The sequence below is a fragment of the Papio anubis genome, chromosome 1, assembly GCF_008728515.1.
Source record: "Papio anubis isolate 15944 chromosome 1, Panubis1.0, whole genome shotgun sequence".
Lineage (NCBI taxonomy): Eukaryota > Metazoa > Chordata > Mammalia > Primates > Cercopithecidae > Papio > Papio anubis.
This window is the reverse complement of record NC_044976.1, coordinates 20670097-20690025: the sequence shown is the minus strand read 5'-3', so window position 1 is coordinate 20690025 and position 19929 is coordinate 20670097. Positions and strand designations below refer to the sequence as shown.

General features: G+C 39.9%; 1 protein-coding gene across 4 annotated transcripts in view; it reads right to left on the bottom strand.

The window, feature by feature from the left end:
- ZBTB40 (zinc finger and BTB domain containing 40) overlaps positions 1 to 19929 on the bottom strand; it is an 80707-nt gene that overhangs the window by 37554 nt on the left and 23224 nt on the right. For 3 of the 4 annotated variants that reach the window (XM_021937122.2, XM_021937108.2, XM_021937111.2), the window contains exons 2-4: positions 15551 to 15647; positions 3010 to 3774; positions 2120 to 2253 (exon numbers count right to left, since the gene is read on the bottom strand). In XM_021937122.2, coding sequence (XP_021792814.1) covers positions 2120 to 2253; positions 3010 to 3706 — 831 coding nt within the window. In that variant the 5' untranslated portion in view covers positions 3707 to 3774; positions 15551 to 15647. The remainder of the gene's footprint in view (positions 1 to 2119; positions 2254 to 3009; positions 3775 to 15550; positions 15648 to 19929) is intronic. The other variant, XM_021937114.2, reaches the window with a different exon arrangement.

The following is a 19929-nucleotide window of genomic DNA, read 5'->3' as shown; positions in this document are numbered from 1 at the left end:
AGTTACCTGGGACGTGGGTAACTGGAAGGGGCAGGAGAGAGGGAGTACACACGGACACGAAGAAACTTTTGGGGGTGATGGAGATGTTTACCATCTTGACTGTGGTGATGGTTTCAGGGCATATACCAAAACTAATCACACTGTACAGTACACCTATGTACAGGTTACCGCATGTCAGTCACAGCTCAATAAGGCTGTCTGAAACAAACTATGAGACAGAGAGACAGAAGTAGAGGCCCAAGTACAAAGCAGCATCTCCCTAACTCTGTTAATCTTATGTTCTTAAAGTATCTGTTCCCTTTTTCTTTCTGAAGTTCAAAGATTTATTACGGACTGTAACAGAATAGGCTTTAAAAACAGCCACCAAGTGATTTGCAGAGCTCCTACTCTGACCTCTAAAACTGAGGAAGAAATAATATAAGCCTATAATGATCACGAATAGCAAATCAGTGTTCATTTAAAGGACCATTAATGATATTGCCATCAAAAAATTAGAACAAGAAATGGAAAAAAAGAAAGAAATGTTGAACGAATGCATGTATAACAGACATTTCTTGACCACCTGTTATATGCCACATACTTTTAGGTACCAATGTTAAAAAAAATGCATAAGACACAGTTCACCTAAGTATAAAGGTGACACTAATAACTTGAGTATTGCTGATCTAAGGAATAACGTTACTCCTCTGTAGCCAAAGTTAAGTGGAGAGGAAGCCTTAAGAGAAAATGAAGAGGTGTGTCTAGAAGTTATCAAGGTAACAAACTAATGACAAAAAATGATGGATTGAACAGTTAAGAGAACATGCAAGTGCAAAAATATAAAACCATAATGTCCTTCAGCATAATCAGTACAAAGAGTACCAAGGATTTATGACTTGAAACCTCCCAAAGTGAGTCATCAGGGTTAGCCTAGCCTTGTAACTAGCTTGTCTCCCAAGAAAACAATGTATAGCCAACTGTCAATTAACATAGCTAAAATAAATACTAGACCTTGAATTTGTTTTTTAAAAAAGTAACTTGCTATCAATCAGGAAAACATTTAATTATTAGAAGGCATGTATTACTTGGATTAATACAAAATTGCCTACAGCAACATGGGAGGATCGACCCACACTACCCCCTACCAATCAGAGGAGCAAGCCTGCTGGGACAGTGGCCTCTCGCTCTGCCAGCGGCCTCTCAGAATGGGAAAGCAGGGCTGGGAGAAAAGGGAAATAAATGGAATTCTAAATTGGTTGTGGAGTCGAATCCTGCAGGGTCAGATGTGAAGAATCAAGTATTGAGAGATCACACAGGTAGGAAAGCGTCTCAACTGAGTTACTTAAAAAAGAGGTCAGTTAAGAAAGCATGATAGCCATTTGGCAGTTTTCTGTCAGGCGATTCCTAAACACTTATACATATATGCATCACTTTTACCCTGTTGGAAGGCAGTATAACTCAGTGTGTAAGGGAGCAGCTCTAAAGTCAGAATGCTGAGGTTTCAATTCTGGCTCAGGGTCATATGAGCTCTGTGACCTTCTCCAAATTACACCACCTCTTTGAGACAGTTTTCTCATGTATAAAACAGGACTTAACAATAATACCCACACTGATGATTTTTGTGAAAATTAAATGTGATAACACATATGCCAAGCTTAATACAGGAAGCGTTCAATAAATGTTTACCATTACTGTTTTTATGTCTGAAAATGGCCACTGTTATTCCTAAATATTGGATGTATTTTACCAATAATTCATATATATAGTCCTTTTTGTTCATATTTTGAGTATCTATTGTTTTGTTTTAATTTGAATTGTTTAAGTCTCAGGTTTGGGGTTATACATGGCTACCTTCTTAAATTTATCTGTGATTAATCAGGAGGAAATGGTATGATCAGTTAAGTATCCTGGATCAAAACTGGTTAGAAGCTAGGATTCTCTTGGTGATCAAAATGTAACTTCATTTTGAAAGTATCTTGCCTAAGTACTTTTGCGAGACTGCCCTTTAGGGAATAAATTTTTAAAAATTAAAGTTTCAAAACATTGAAACCCTGGGCTATTTCCGCCCCATATGGAAAGTTAGTAAGGTATCCTGAGAACTCTAAACTAGCAAACAAGTACAAAAGTCAGAGGTACCTACCTCCTTCTGTGGACCTTTAATTTCTGAACACACGTCTAGTTTTTTTAAAACATCCTGGGTAACCATGAGTGCATCTGAGAAGACACCTTCATTTTCTAGAAGAAAATTCAGCTGGTAATGTTTCCTTTCACATGCTAAATGTGGAACAAAATAAAACAAATCAGAAATTCATTACTTGAAACAAATTTTTACAAGTTTCAGCTGTCTGAGCATCTTCAGGTCATATACTGCACCTAACTGATCTCTATCTAGCACATTAGTTATGAATAACAGACAACAGTATCTCTCACAGCTTCCTCCTTTGTGCTGGCCTCAGCCTGATTAAAATAGCAGATAATCAGCAGGGCGTGGTGGCTCATGCCTATAATCCTAGCACTTTGGGAGGCTGAGGCGGGTGGATCACAAGGTCAGGAGTTTGAGACCAGCCTGGCCAACATGGTGAAATCCCATCTCTACTAAAAATACAAAAAATTAGCTTGGCATGGTGGTGCATGCCTGTAATCCCAGCTACTTGGGAGGATGAAGCAGGAAAATCGCTTGAACCCGGGAGGCGGAGGTTGCAGTGAGCTGAGATCACGCCACTGCACTTCAGCCTGGGCAACAGAGCAAGACTCCATCTCAAGAGAAAACAAAACAAAATAAAAAAAACAGATAATTATCAAAATGGTACATCATTATTCCAATACTGCTTTTCTGCTCTGTAGTTCATGTTTGGACTTTCAATGTTCAAAAACACAGACACTTTTAAAAGAAGAATGGCCCAGAATGGTATTGCACTGAATATTGGTTTTCTACCTAACAGCGGTCTTTGATAAATTTATTAATGAAACATTAAAACTGATAAAGATCATTAAAAACAGAAGGATGGATTATAAGACAATGACTGTTACCTGGTTCTGTGCTTGTCTCCTTTGCCTCACTAAAGGTTTGCACAACAGGGGAGGGGGAACAATCTTCAGCTGTGTTAGGAGTCTCCACTGGGGTCTCTGCATTCCTCTGGCTCTCCTGGGCCGTGGGAGAATTCACACTCATCTCTTGTGAAACTGCAAGGACTGCTTCCTCAGTCTCAGCTTTCACAGGGCCCCCTGGAGTGGCAGAAAGCTCTGGGGAAGAATGAGGCTCTCCAGCACCTTCGGATGAAAGGATTTCTACTTGAGGCTTCTCTGGTTCCTTTGTGGATGTCTCTGAGGATGGCGCAGAGACATCCCTTACCACCTGACCCTGAACAGAGCAGTTTACAAGGCTGGTCAGAAGATTTTTGCAGCTAACAGCCACATCAAACATCTGTAGACTGTCTGCTAAGGAGATGATTTTGGAGAAGTTGTGCTTGCCCACAGGTAGTTTGCCCGTGTACATCATTTCCAACAAGAGCGCAAACTCCTCGGGGCTCACCACAGATGCATCGATGGAGATGGTATCTGTGTTATCCAGCAGGGTTTTGAACAGGAGGCTGGCAGCAGCCAGGACAAGCTTGTGAGCCCTGAAGTAAATGGTACCAATGGAGATGGTGCAATCACAGAACTGCTGCTCTTTGCACAGAGTGTAGAGCTGCTGCAGCAGCTGCCGGCTGTAGTTGGGGAGCTCCATTGCGTCAACTCTGCCCCAAGAACTCCTCTTCCTCTCCTCTCCTAGAGTCGGCTTCGGGGGGACAGGCCCTAGAGAAAATACCCACAAAATACCAGGTTAAAACTTCAAAAAACCATAGGGGGAAAAAGGCCTTGAATGAAATGCTAAATGAACAGAAAGGCATTTCACTCATTCATTCAACAAATGTTGCTTAACAGGAAGGGACGGTATGCCAGGTATACTAAATCAATAATGATCATTATGTGTTTAAACATATGAAAGAGACTGCGCATAATGCTTTGTATAGACGATCTCATTTGATTCTCACAATGACTCAGTGGAAAAGATATTATTTCCTCCCCATTTTACAGATGAGATTGGAGCTTTGAAGGACCCAGAGAATCACCCTAAGGAAAAACAGCCATCTCACTGACTTCAAAGCTCTAACTACACTACCATTCCTGCTCCCAAAGAGCTCTCAGCCACCTAGAGGAGATAAATATGTAGATGGAGACTTATAATACAATGTCCTTGGCTTATTCAGTCTAGCCCTAACAATGGACAGAGGTCATCATTCTCTTCCTCTGAAAACACATTTTTCACTTGGTTCTCCTTCTCACCCACTAGCCATGCCTTCCCAGACTCCTTGGTTGGGTCCTCTGTGTCAGTGCAGCCTTTAAAGCTTGGAGTGCTTGAGGACCCAGTCATGCCACCTCTTACCTTCCCTCTCTTCTGATTCCATAGCTTTGAAATGTCATCTAAATGCTGACAGCTTTCAGATTTATGTCTCTGGCTCAGACTGTTCCTCTGAACTCCTGATGTAGACCTCCAGCTACCTACTCAACATCTCCAATTGGAACCTGGTTTCTGAAATGTAACATATCCAAAACTCTCCTGCCACTTTCCCACCTCACAGCAATTCTGTCCTTCTCGTTCTTCAGACTAAAACCAAGTCATCCTTGACTTTTGCTTTTTCTCATATGCTATATCCAATCCTTTATAAATCCTGTTGGCTCTACCTTCAAAACATATCCAAACTCCAACCGCTAATTTCCTTCACTGGCTCCTCTCTAGTCAGTCCAAGCTGCCATCATCTCTTACCTAGATTACTGCAGCAACCTCCTAATTAGCCTCCATCCTCCCCTACTGCTATCATCCTATCTTCGACCCAGTAGGCAGAGCAACCTACTCAACACACAGCCAGATCTTGCTGCTTCTTTGCACAAAAAGTCTTAAATGGCTTCCAGTCTTGGAGTAAAAGTCAAAGTTCTTACAATGGCCTAGCAAGCCTTTAATTGTGATCTGGCTGTCATCGGCTCCTAACCTCATCTTCTACCACTCACTCTCCCCCTCACCCGTTCTGCTCTGACAACTCCGCCTTCCTTGCTGACCTGGGAATATACTAAGCATGCTCTACGTTCTCTGCCTCAGGGCCGAGCATGCTTAGTATATCTGTGCGTGGCTGGCTGGCTTATTTCTACCAACCCTTTGCTCAGAGGCCATGTTAGCAGTAAGGCCTTCTTCCCTGACCATGTTTTTTCAACAAGCAACCTCCCCTCCAACCTCAGAACATCCCGCTCCTTCGTCTGCTTTGTTTTTCATCATAGCACTTATCGCCTACTGACATACTATATTTTTATTTGTTATTATCTATCGTCCTTCACTAGAATATAAGCTCCATTAGGGTACGAACTTACTTTTATCATCTGCTGTATCCCAATGCTTAAAATTCTGCTTAACACAAATACTGTTGATAAGTTGGTAGAATGAATAAATAACTAAAAGGAAACATAATGATGGATTTGTACACAGAAACACAGTTTGGGGGATAGGGGAGTACAGGAGTTAGAGTAAAGCTTTGAGGGAATAACAGCTGACCTGTGTCTTAAAAGATACGGACACACAGATGAGGTAAAAAGAATGGGAGGAAAAGGCAATCCTGGCAGGGATGCCTGCATGAGGCACACAGATAAGAAAACATCCCGTGGTGGCAGGCAGGAGGATTAGGAGCTGAGATTATTGCTGGAACATAAAGCAGGGAATAGGAGTGTTAAGAGATGAATCTGGAGAGGCAGGCAGGGGTGTTGGCCACAGAGGGATATATAGGCCATGATTACGAGCTTGGATTTTATCCTAAAAGCAATGAGCAGCCATTGAGGTGTTTGAAGGGCTTTAAGCAGCAAAGTCATGTGGTCAGATATGCATTTTCAATACACCACTTAAGTAACATGTGTACAGAATTTGAGGGGGATAATGCTGGAGACGGGCTCTATTATTGCAGGAGATCAGGAGAAAATCAATGAGGGCTTCAAGCGGGAGAACTGGTAATAGAAGAGAGCCAAAACACATTGCGAAAGTATAGCTGTCATGACTTAGGGGCTGAATGATGTGAAGGATGGAGAGAAACAATTCCCAGGTTCCTGGCTTGGTGAGTGGGCGGATGATAAGATGATCCTGATAATACAAGAACAGACAGTTTGGGGGAGAGACATCTAGTTCAGTTTTGGGTTTGAGGATCTTATCTTTGTGGATCTTTGAGGAAATTATATACTCTCACTTGTATAAAGAAACAAGTACACTAAGAAAAGGGCAGAAAGACATATGTCAAAAAACCAGCAATTGCTTTTGTTAGAGGATTATGGATGATTCTCTTTCCACCCCACCATTTCTACATTTACTGACACTGAAATTGACAGATAAAAACATAAATAAAAATATTTCAGAGTTCCAGTTTCCATTCTGGCATGTCAGGAGCTTAGAAGTCACCATGTCCTAAAAGCAAACAAAGCTGAACAAACTGAAAAACCAACAACCTTCTTTAATTAATCAAAGAAAGGTCACAGGGCAAATCATTGTCCCTAAAATTAGAGACAGGTAGACACAGAGACTCACAACTTAATGAACAAAAAACACAAGCCAGGCGCAGCGGCTCATGCTTGTAATCCCAACACTTTGGGAGGCTGTGGCGGGTGGATCACTTGAGGTCAGGAGTTTGAGACCAGCATGGCCAACATGGCAAAATCTCGTCCCTACAAAAAATATACAAATTAGCTAGGCATGGTGGCAGGCACCTGGAATCCCAGCTACTCAGAAGACTGAGGCAGGAGAATCACTTGAACCTAGAAGGCAGAAGCTGCAGTGAGCCCAGATCACACTACTGCACTCCAGCCTGGGCAAAAGAGGGAGACTCTGTCTCAAAACACAAAACAAAACAAAAACAACATATGAACAAAAGCCTCTGTAGGAACAAGCGCCAGTTTAAGAAAACCTGAACTGCAATCAATGAATCGCTGGAGGCTCAGCGTGCACAACTCTGAGAGTTAAAAATTCTGGGGGGGACTCAGTCATGGGGGGCCCCCAACACTTCTGTGAGCTTTACCTCCTAGAGCTCTAACAAGTCCTCACAATGAATACTGAAGAAAAATTCCCTCTTGCTTCCAGCAGCGGTAGAGGGAAAAGGAGCCATTTTGAAATCTGCCAGAGCACTCTGTTTTTAACAAGGCCCACCTTCAAGAAAAGCATTTTACAAGAGCCTAACTGGCTACAGTTTTCTCAGAGTCTAACCTACCTGGAGAAAAACAGATATCGAACTCCAGCTCCCTCCAGCCATCCTGTACCATCTAAGGAGCAAAAAAGCCTGAGAGTACTTGGGAAGTTCACAGCCCAGGGGCACAAGCTCACCAAAAGAGTGAGAATCCCAGGACTAGAGAAAGCTTCTCCTCCCCTACACCCTACTACCACATCAATAAAGGCCTAGCTATAGCGGTTCCTTTTATGCAGTACATCATGTCCACCTTTCAATAAAAAATTACAAGGCATACTAAAAGGCAAACAAACAAACAAAACCAAAAAACAGTTTGGAGAGACAGAGCAAACTTCAAAACCACTCAGATATATCAAGAATGTCCAAATTAGCACATCAGGTTTTTTTTGTTCTGTTTTGTTTTTGTTTTTTTTTAAGACTATGATTACATATCCAGGGGCTTTAATGGAAAAAGTACAAAACATGTAAGAATAGATGGATAATGTAACAGAGAAACGGAAATTCTAAGAAATAATCAAAAAGAAATGCTAGAGATAAAAAACACCATAACAGAAATGAAGACTGCCTTTGATGAGCTCATTAGTAGACTGAACACGACTGAGGAACGAATCTCTTAGCTTGAAGATGTAACAATCCAAAACTAAAAAGCAAAGTAAAAAAAGAAGAAAAAAACAGAACAGAATATCTAACAGTGGGAAGACGAGAAAAGAAATAACTAATGCCAAATGGGGACACCAGAAGGGGAAGAGAGAAAAGCAGCAATATTTGATGCAATAATGACTGAGAATTTCCCCAAATTAATGTCAGACACCACATCACAGATTCAGGAAACTCAGAGGACATTAAGCCTAGGCATATAGTTTTCAAATGTCAGAAAATCAAAGGTGGCCATGGTAACAAAGAAAAACAAAATACAATGTATTAATATCAGTATCACTGTATACCCCATATACATTAAAAACATAAGGTAATTTATGAATGTCCACAAATATAAACTAAATAAAATGATTCAATTCCTTGAATGATGCAATGTGTCAAAACTCACACACACAGCAATAGACCATCTGAACAGGCCTATATCTATTAAAGAAGGTGAATCAATAATAACCTCCCCCAAGTGGAAGCAACAGGCCCAGATGTGTTCACTAATGAGTTCCACCCAATATTTAAGAAAGAAATTATACCATTTCTCTACAAACTCTTCTAGAAGACAGAAGCAGAGGGAATACTTCCCAACTCATTCTTTGAGGCCAACATTAACCTTCTACCAAAACCACACAGAGATATTACAAGAAAAGAAAACCACAGACCAGTATCTCTTGTGAAGACAGACGCAAAAATCCTCAACAAAATATTAGCAACTTGACTCTAACAATGCCTAAAGAGAATTATACATCATGGCCAAATGGGATTTCTCACAGGTATGCAAGGCTGGTTCAACATTCAAAATCAATTAATGTAATCCATCGCATCAACAGGCTAAAGAAGAAAAATCATGTGAATATGTCAACAGAAAGATGCAGAAAAAGCATCTGGCAGAAATCCAATGCCCATTCATGATAAAAACTCTAACAAACCATAAATAGAGGGGAACTTCCTCAACTTCATAAAGAACATCTACAAAAAACCTACAGTTGACGTCATTCATAATGGTGAGAAACTCAAAGTCTTCCCACTGGGATTATAAACAAGGCTGGGATACCCCGGTTCACCACTGATCTTAAACACTGTACTGGAAGTCCTAGCTAATGCAACAAGACAAGAAAAGGAAATAAAAGGTATACCTTTTATTGGGAAGGAAGTTAAAACTGTCTTTGTTTGCAGACTACATGATTGTCTTTACAGAAAATTAGAGAGAAATGACAAAAAACTTCCTGGAACTAACAAGAGATTATAGCAAAGTTGTAAGACATAAGGTTAATATACAAAAGTTAACTGTTTTCCTATATACCAGCAGTAAGGTAGAATGTGAAATTAAAAACTTTACCATTTACACTAGCACCCTAAAAAGGCAAATACTTAGGTATAAATCTAACAAAATATATACAAGATCTATATGAAGAAAACAACAAAACTCTGATGAAAGATATCAAAGAACTTAAAAAATGGAGAGATATCCCATGTTGTTAGATACAAATATTCAATATTTTCAGAGACTCAGATCTTCCCCATGACCAAAATAGCTAACTCAATATTGAAGGAGAAGACTGAAGTTGGAGGACTGACACTGACTTCAATATTCACTATTTTAAAGCTACGATAATCAAGACAATGTGATGTTCGTGAAAGAATAGACAAGTAGATCAGTGAAACAGAACAGAAAGCCCAGAAACAGAGCCCACACAAACACAGTCAATTCATCTTTGACAAAGGAGCAAAGGCACTAAAATGAAGCAAAGAATATCTTTTTAACAAGTGATGCTGGAACCAATTGGACATTCACATACAAAAAAAAAAAAATGAACCTAGATATAGACCTTACACCCTTCACAAAAATTAACTTAAAATACATCAGAGACCTAGATGTAAAATACAAAACTATAATTCCTAGAAGTTAACATCAGAGAAAACTTAGTTGACTTTGGTTATGGCAGTCTTTTTAGATACAACACCGAAGGCACAATCCATGACAGAAATAAATTTTGCTCCATGAAAGACAATGTCAAGAAAATGAAAAGACAAGCCACAGACTGGGGGAAAATATTGGCAAAAGACACATCAGATAAAGAACTCTCAACACTCAACAATAAGAAAACAAACAACCCAATTAAAAAATAGCAAAAGACCTGAACAGACACCTCATCAACGAAGATATGCAGATGACAAATAAGCATATGAAAAGATGTTGTACATGGAATGTCTTTAGAGAATTGCAAATTAAAACAACAAGATATCATCACACACCTATCAGAATGACCAAAATCCAAAACACTGGCAATACCAAATGCTGACGAGGACGTAGAGAAACAGGAACTTTCATTCAATGCTGGTGGGAATGCAAAATAGTACAGGCATTCTACAGATTAACAGTTTCTTACAAAATTAAACATACTCTTGCCACATGATCCAGTAATCACATTCCTTGGTAATTACCCAAAGGGGTAGAAGACTTATGGCCACACAAAAGCCTGCACACAATGCTTATAAAGCAGCTTTATTCATAATTGCCAAAATTTGGAAGCAACCAAGAAGTAGATACAATGAATAAACTGTGGTACATCCAGACAATGGACTATTATTCAGTGCTAAAAAGATATGAGATATAAATTCATGAAAAGACAGGGAGGAAACTTAAATGCATATTTCTAAGTGAAAGAAGTCAATCTGAAAATGCTACATACTTTATAATTCTAAATATATGATGTTCTAGAAAAGGTAAATAGATAGTAAAAAAGACCAGTGATTGCCAGGAGTCAGAGGAGAGGGAGGGATGAATAAGCAAAGAACAGAGGATTTTTAGGGCAGTGAAATTATTCTTCATGAATCTACAATGGCAAATATAGGTCATTATACATTTGTCAAAACCCACAGAATGCATAACACCAACAGTGAACCCTAATGTAAACTATGGACTCAGGGTAAGAATGATGTGTCAATGTAGGTTCATCAGTTATAAGAAATGTACCACTATGGTGTGAGACGTGGATGGTGGGAGAGGTTATGCATGTGTGGGGAATGGGAGTGGGGAGAGATCTGCAAACCCTCTGTAATTTCTGCTTAATTCTGCATGTACCTCAAACTGCTCTAAAAAATAGTTTATTAATTAAAATAAAGATTTGCCAAAATAAGTATCAATGTTTCAGTTCTAACTACCCCAGCCCCTTCTACACCATGTACCTAATATTGTTGGGCATTCATGAATTCATGAGATTTTTTTCAGCTTGCTCAAAGAAAATCTTTAAGAATGTCTACCCCTACTTTTTGAATACAGTCTGTCTTAATCTATATTATAAAAATGCACATATATTTTTAAACAAATGAAGAAACAGTCCTAGGAGGTAAGTGCCTTTCTCTAAAAGAAGTAGCTCGAGTAGGGGAACTAGAATTTTTATCTCTTGGCGTTTTATGGAAAGAGGGGGGGAATTCCATAAGATTTAAAACTAGGAAAACATTTTTTTAAATTTTAAATTAATTTAATATTTGAGAAAAATCTGAACAAGAACTCAATTTGCAAATAACAAAAGACCATAAACAGGCACTGATGAGGTTTTTCTAAGCAACAAATTATACCAATGTAATGTGATTTTTTTTTTTTTTTTTTTTTTTGTAAAACAAGACATAAGTCTTATGGATTACAGTAAACCAAAAGACCAACCTGGACATACATTAGATTTTTAAACATTCTTATTAGTAAGAAACAAGTGACTGGGATTATATTTTCGGTAGACTCAAACTTAAAGGTTGCTTTTAAGTTTCTGGGGAAGGTACTCACGTCAGATTAAACAAGAAGAAGATTCGCCCAAGATGCAGAGGGAGATATTTCGAGCATTATGTGGTCAGAGCTATTTATGTTTTTGTGAACAACTTAATAAGAAGAGAAAAAGAAAAACTTCAGCAGAATGAGCAACTGGGCAAGGTTAAAAAGCCAACTGAACCTAATTATCTAGCTTACCAATGTATAGATACTAAAAAGATGGTTATAAGCTTGAGCAGTAAAATGAAAATGGGAACCGTTAAGGCCTAAAACATTCAAGGGTGGTCAATGGCTACATAATGAATCCAAGTTGGCAATGTCGAAAATTGAAAATTTACTGAGATTAATGCAATAGTAATTAAAAAACAGACTTTTGGCAAAACGGTACACTGAGCTGAAGTAAATGGATCTTTTTCTCCCACTACAAACACACAGAAATGCTGGCTAAAACATAAAAAATGCTTTTAAAATACATAGGCTTGAAAAAAAAATTAAAGAAAAGAAATCCCTAGGTGCCTGAAATGAAAGAAATATCAAAATCAAAGCTAGAACAGTAAGTGGGAATTGAGACCATGGTGGCCCACAGGGGTTTCAAACTCCTGTACAGGCCCTAAGCTGGGAGGAGGAAGCATTAATGCTCACATGAAGACTGCAAATGTAGCTTCAGGCAGGTAGAAGGTGGGGAGTTAGCACTGAGACCCTTGAATAAAGCCCAGAGCCTCAAACTTCGATCCTTCCTTGATATGCGGTCTGAAAAATCTGCTCACTGGCTCAGGGAAACAACAATAAGAGTTGCTTATTATCTAGGCCTTCAGCAGGAGAAAAGGTAAAATGCACATCTATGCCACACAGAGGTATAGCATCCAAATTTATACTCTGTATCATACAGGAATCTCAAGTCAGGAAATTAACATAAAAACTGGTCTCTAGCATGCAGCAGAAAAAAACAAAGGGACTCACATAGAGAAAAAGAAAAACACAGAAAAGGGCCAGGCGCGGTGGCTCACACCTGTAACCCCAACACCTTGGGAGGCCGAGGCGGGCGGATCACGGGGTCAGGAGATAGAGATCATCCTGGCTAACACGATGAAACCCTGTCTCTATTAAAAAAAACAAAAAACAAAAAAATTAGCTGGGCGTAGTGGCAGGTGCCCATAGTCCCAGCTACTCGGGAGGCTGAGGCAGGAGAATGGTGTGAACCCGGGAGGCGGAGGTCAGTGAGCCGAGATCGCACCACTGCACTCCAGCCTGAGTGACAGAGCGAGACTATGTCTCGAATAAAAACAAAAACAAAAAAACAAAACACACGCACACACACACACACAGAAAAGAAGCTCACAATTACAAACTACATGAGGAAGACCTGGACGTGAAAAGTAAATCTATAAAAGCTAACAGTAGAAAACATCAGAGGGGACCTTTGAAACAGGTAAGGCAAAGACTTCTGAAACAATTCCCCAAAAGCTTAAAAAAGAGAATAAATTTGACTGTATAGGTATTAAAGGTTTCTGTCAAAGGATACTAGAGACAGATGGACAAATGACAGAAATGGCAGATATTTGCAAAGTTTAAAGGCAACGAGGAATTGATATCCAGAATATATAAGAAATTCCTGGCTGGGTAATCCCAGCACTTTGGGAGGCCAAGGCAGGTAGATCACCTGAGCTCCGGAGTTCGAGACCAGCCTAGCCAACATGGTGAAACCCCATCTCTACTAAAAATATAAAAACTAGCCGGCGTGGTGCTGGGAGCCTGTAATCCCAGCTACTCAGGAGGATGAGGCAGGAGAATTGCTTGAACCCAGGAGATGGAGGTTGCAGTGAGTCAACACGGTGCTACTGCACTCCAGCCTTGGCAGCAACAGAGTGAGACTCCATCTCAAAAAAAAAGAAAATAACTTATACGACCTCAAAATTAAGTCACTGAAATCCATCAGTGGATTAATAGATTAGACAGAGCTAAAGAAAAAATGTGTGATTAAGCCAGGCACGGTGGCTCACGTCTGTAATTCCAGCACTTTGGGAGGCCACAGTGGGTGGATCACGAGGTCAGGAGACCGAGACCATCCTGGTTAACACGGTGAAACCCCGTCTCCACTAAAAATACAAAAAATTGGGCCGGGAGCAGTGGCTCAAGCCTGTAATCCCAGCACTTTGAGAGGCCGAGGCGGGCGGATAACAAGGTCAGGAAATCCAGACCATCCTGGCTAACACGGTGAAACCCTGTCTCTACTAAAAATACAAAAAATTAGCCGGGCGTGGTGATGGGCGCCTGTAGTCCCAGCTACTCAGGAGGCTGAGGCAGAAGAATGGCGTGAACCTGGGAGGTGGAGCTTGCAGTGAGCCAAGATCGCGCCACTGTACTCCAGCCTTGGTGACAGAGCAAGACTACGTCTCCAAAAAAAAAAAAAAAAAAAAAATTGGCCAGGCGTGGTGGCAGGTGCCTGTAGTCCCAGCTACTCAGGAGGCTGAGGCAGGAGAACCGCATGAATCCGGGAAGCAGAGCTTGCAGTGAGCCGAAACCGCACCACTGCATTCCAGCCTGGGCATCAGAGTAAGACTCTATCTCAAAAAGAAAAAAAAGAAGAAGAAGAAAGAAAAAATGTATGATTAGGAAGAAAAGTCTGAGAAACTGCTTAGAAGGTAGTAGTTAAAAAGAAAATATGAAAAAGAGGTTAAGGGACATAGAAGATAAATGAGAGAGCCAAACATGCATCTAATAGGTGTTCCAGCTGGAGACACTGGAGAACATGTGGGAGAAGCAATTTGAAGACATGGCTAGGAATTTTCTAGAATTAAAGAATGAGTTTTAAGAATAAAAGCTTCAAAATATCAACACAGAAAAAGAAATTTAAGCAAACCAAGAGAAAACACATTACTTACAAAAGAATGACAACGAGGCTGATACAGACTTCTCATTAATAATAATAGATGTAAAAAGGAAATGGAGCAACAGTTTTCAAATATTAAGGAAAATGCCAATCAAGCCAATCAACCAAGTATCTATATGATAAACTATCAAGTCAGGCTAACTTTTTAAACTAACATAAAAGACTCAGAGACTGTCACTGAAAGAATTACTATAAGAAGGAAACTGAACCAGAAAGAAGGGATAAATAAGTTAAGAAAAAAATAGAAAGCAACAAGCAAAAGAATTATTAAACATCATCTCCACTAAAATAATTAAAATCAGAAAGACTGGTAACACTGTATGTTGGTGAGAATGTTGAATGACCAGAACTGTCATACACTGTTGGTGGAAGTGTAAAGTGGTATACCTACTGATTGGCAATGTCTTAAAATGAAGACTGAACTATTATACATGCAAGAACATGGATAAATTTTTAAAAATATGTTATGTCAAAGAAGCCAGAAACAAAAGAGTACATACTATATGATCCAATTTATAGAAAGTAGAAATATAGGCAAAACTAATCTACCATGATAAAAATCAGACAGTGTAAGTTCTAGACATGGTGTGAGTAGGAAAAAAATTAAATGTAAAGAGACACCAAGAAACTTTCTGGGAGAATGGAAATATTCTACATCTTATTTTGGGTCACGGTTACAAGAGTAGATATTTGTCAAAACTCTTCAAATAGAACACTTAAGATTATTATAATGTACGTTAATTATATCTCAATTTAAAAATTACTTAATGTGTTAATATGTCTAAAATGCACCAACGTTTAAAAATGAGCATGGGAAGGGGAGATTAAAAACAAAGTAGAATAATTACAATCATAGTAGCTACCACATATTGAGTGCTTACTATGTGCCAGGCACTGTTCTAAATGCTTTGTGTGTATTAGCTCATTTAATCCTTTCAAAAACCCTATGAAGTGGGTACTCATCATCTCCATTTTATAGGTAAGAAAATTATGGCACAGAGAGGTTACATAACTTACCCAGGGCCACACAGCTAGTATGTGGCAGAGTGGGGTTCAAAACTGGGCAGTCTGGCACGAAGTTCTGTACTGTTAAACACTGTAATCCACTGTCTCTCTGAAATTAAAAAATCAACAACACAAAAAGTGAGAGTTAGGGTGTTCTAAGAGTCAAGGACGACAAAATAATACCTTCAGCCTCTGTTAAGTAAACTATGTACATTCATGTACAAGGATATAAGGGAATAGAAGCTGAATATTTACAAACAAGAGGTATAACAGAGAATAAAGAAAATGTGATTAATCCAGTAGTAGGTGGGAAAGGGGAAGAAAGAAGGCAAGAAAAGTACCGTAAACAGAAAACAAATTAAGATGGCTGGGCGTGGTGGCTCATGCCTGTAATCCCAGCACTTTGGGAGGCCGAGGCGGGAGGATCACTTGAGATCAGGAGTTTGAGACTAGCCTGGCCAACATGGTGAAACCCCATCTCTACTAAAAATATAAAAATTAGCTGGGCGTGGTGGCAGGCACCTGTAGTCCCAGCTACTTGGGAGGCTGAGGCAGGAGAATCGCTTGAACCTGGGAGGTGGAGGTTGCAGTGAGCCAAGATCATGCCACTGCACTCCAGCCTGGGCAACAGAGCAACACTCCATTTCCAAAAAAAAAGAAAAGAAAAGAAAGCAAGCTAATTAAGATGGTATAAATAAGTCCAAATACATTAGTCATTACAATAAATAAATATTAAAGTTTCTTATTAAAAGGCAGAGATCCTCTGATTATAATTCTTTTTCTTTTTCTTTTTTTAGACGGAATCTCGCTTTGTTGTCAGGCTGGAGCGCAGTGGCACAATCTCGGCTAACTGCAACCTCCACTTCCCAGGTTCAAGCGATCCTCCTGCCTCAGTCTCCCAAGTATTTGAGACTACAGCGCGTGCCACAATGTCCAGGTAATTTTTTGTATCTTTAGTAGAGATGGGGTTTTACCACGTTGGCCAGGGTGGTCTCAATCTCTTGACCTCATGATCTGCCCACCTTGGCCTCCCAAGACCGTATTTCTTAAAAGCCAGCTCTATGTTGTTTATTAGTGTGTGGGTGTATTTACACTCAAAACAGTGCTAGCATATAGTAAGCACTATATGTGTTAGCTCTTATTATTGGGTACTGAGAAAGGCTGTGAAATCATCCTCATTCAACAGTTTTGAAACTAGCCATCTGACTTGATAGCTTAAGCATTTATCTGTAAATAAACAATTAAAATAGAATCTGTACATACCACTTTCAGGAACACAATTCTGTTATTAAATAAATATATATAATTATAAGGGATACACTAGTGACTTGGGGGCTATGGAAATACACTATAGAGGCTAAACATATTTTGCTCATCTCACAACTGAAATGTAAAAGTCTCTAATACATATTTTACTGTTTCTGCCTAACTTTCTTCGCAAGGAAGTAAATGGAAGAGACAGAATATAGCACTAGATGTCATGTGGTGAAAGGAGGCTTTCCAGAGGTAAGAAAGCAGTAGTGGAACACTGCATGTTGGAATCTCGAAGTCCTGTAGACTCACATATAGAGGGAGCCTAAATTATGTTATTAAGTACTTACTCAATTGCTAGGCTCGAGAAAATTGTCAAAGGTCCCATGGGAAGAACGTTTAAGCAACAGAAGAGTACCAGAAAGATGAATGTTCCTCAAAGGAACAATATTAAAGCCTCAAGAAAAGACTATACTGATATAGAATAAAGATACTTAGAAAGACGAAACTTAATTGGCTGAACCAAGTGTCGCATAATGACCCAAAACACAAAGGGGAATTCAACACAAAGTAGAAATTAGGCCAGCTTTCTAAAAGGAGCACAAAGAATATTTATTCATTTAAATTTTTATTCTGTCTACTTCCAAAAAGGATTTGAAAGTTTGAGGGCTAGGCGTGGTGGCTCACACCTGTAATCCCAGCACTTTGGGAGGCTGTGGTGGGCAGATCACTTGAGCCCAGGAGTTTAAGACGATCTTGGGCAACACAGCAAAACCCCATCTCTAAAGAACACAAAAAAACTAGCCAGGTGTGGTGGCATGTGACTGTAGTCCCAGCTCCTCGGGAGGCTGAGGTGGGAGGATCACTTGAACCTGGGAGGCAGAGGTTGTAGTGAGCTGAGATCATGCCATTGCACTCCAGACTGACAGAGTAAGACTCTGTCTCAAAAGAAAGTTTGAGGATCCTCTAAGTTATAAGAAAACAACAGTCATACACAGGAGAAAAAACAGAAAAAGTACAAGTGAGAACTAAGTCATAGTTTGTACAAAACATGGAATCCCTTTAATGAATAGGGAGGAAAATAATACTAAATATTTAGAGTCTCAATATACATTGCTTAAATCAATAAAGTGGATGTTCTGTAATCCACAATTGCTGGCAAATTTCCTAACAAGACAAAAGCCTTTGCTGCCACTACTAGAGGGTAAGGGGCTCTCTTCTGTGCCTCAGGGAATGGACCTGATATTCTCCAATTTATTGTACTAATTTTCCCGTAAGTCTTCAGCCAGCAATACACACATGTCCTCATACCAGTCAGTGGTAACATACATAAATAATTAACTCTGTGTGGGTCAACTGCCCACCATTTACTCAGTACCTTGCTAGGTGCTGTGTGGGAGCAAAAGGAACGGTAATTACGTAAAACAAGATCCTTGTCCACAGGGAGATGGTAATCCAATACTGAAACCAACACTGGAATGACTGAAAAGAGAACTCTTAATCGGCAAGAGACAAGAAGAGGGAAAGGAAGAAAAGGAGAGAAGAAAAAACAGATTGATCCCAGTGAGTGGCAAGGGAAGGACTAGGGCTGGTAATTTCAAGGTTCAATTTCAACAGACAAGGTGAAAAGAAAAAGAATTGCAGACGAAGGAACACGAACCCAGACCTAAAGAGACATACTTGGCACATATGCTGGAAATAACATATGCTTGCAGGCAACTGGCACTGCACCTGGCTTTGGAAAGGCACCTGATAAGTAACTACTATCGCTGTTATGGACACTGGGCTGGCCAGAAGTAGGTCTCCAAAAACACCCATGTAAGAGGAAGTATGGAGCATGAGTCCAGACAATGGCAGAGGAACTTTAAACGCCTGCTTTCTGAGAAAGGCACACTGAACTAGGAACAGCACAATTAAAGCAGAGCTTTGCCAGTGACTGGCAGAATGGACTAATAAGGGAAAGACATTGCACTAGGAAGGAGTAACAGGCTTCCTACATATATTGTCTCCCAATAAACAATTGGAAGTTCATGAAGCAAAAGCTAGACCCATCTCTGCCTGGATTTCCGTATTTCAATATCCAAGAGAGAAAAGTCATTCTAACTCTTGATCAAGGTCTTCGATTCTGTCTCCCCTAACAATTCTGTACCCTCCTATGGGCAGACCTACCCCATGGTCTGAGACATCTTTTTGGGTGTTTCAGCTTAAGGCAAGCTTACCTGTATTTTTTTTTCTTATTGTTGGTACTGGTAATCCCTATCTTCTGAATAAAATCTTGACTTCTATTTTGAGGCCTGGGCTCTGCTGGAACCAGAAAGCTGAAAGGGACCTTGGAGAGCCCTATTCATTGCTTTCACCGAACAGAAGTTCATTACTTTATCTATCACATACTCTTGTCGCATGACCAAATGACCTCAGTCCAATCTCCTTCCTTTTTAAAGGAAGAAACTAAGGTCCTGAGAGGCTGAGATGCTCTCTGATCCTAGTCTGTTTTAACCTCATGGCTACTTAGTAGCTCACAAACAACCAGAGCCAGGTGAAATAACAGGCACTCTCAACATAATTAGAGCAAAGATCACACATTCAGAAACAAGAAATGGGGGGTTTGCTACACACAAAAAGATGACTTAAAATGTAAGGTACCTAAGGAATCAGTTAAGTTAAAAGAGAACCCCTAGCAATTATTTCTGAGAATACAAGGAGGATTGGCAAGGTTAGGAAAGGGTGACTGTAGCTTTTAGTAGGCCCAGATTTCTCAAGTTCAAAAGCAGCTGTCATTTGGTCTGTTCTCTTGTACTGAGGGCCTGAAAGGCAACAATGTGGGGTGTAAGAGATGCAGATTTCTGTATTTTACACTCCTGGGTTCATGACAGTATCTCTCACATGTACTATCATTGTTTCAAATGCCTTCACTGTCATCGTGACTCCTTCCCAAATGCTAGTGTGCTTCGGTTCCACTCCCCAAGATTTGGAGCGATACTCAAATGACCTGTATGCCTTCCTAAGGTACATGCTATTCTGGTCATTGGGAAATCCAGGCAGCCAGAACAGCTCTGAAGAATGCCAGCACTGAAGATTCTAAAGGGTGTGAATCAGGCATAAAGTTCACCTTTGTGGATTTGGGAGGCTGAGCTCTGTTG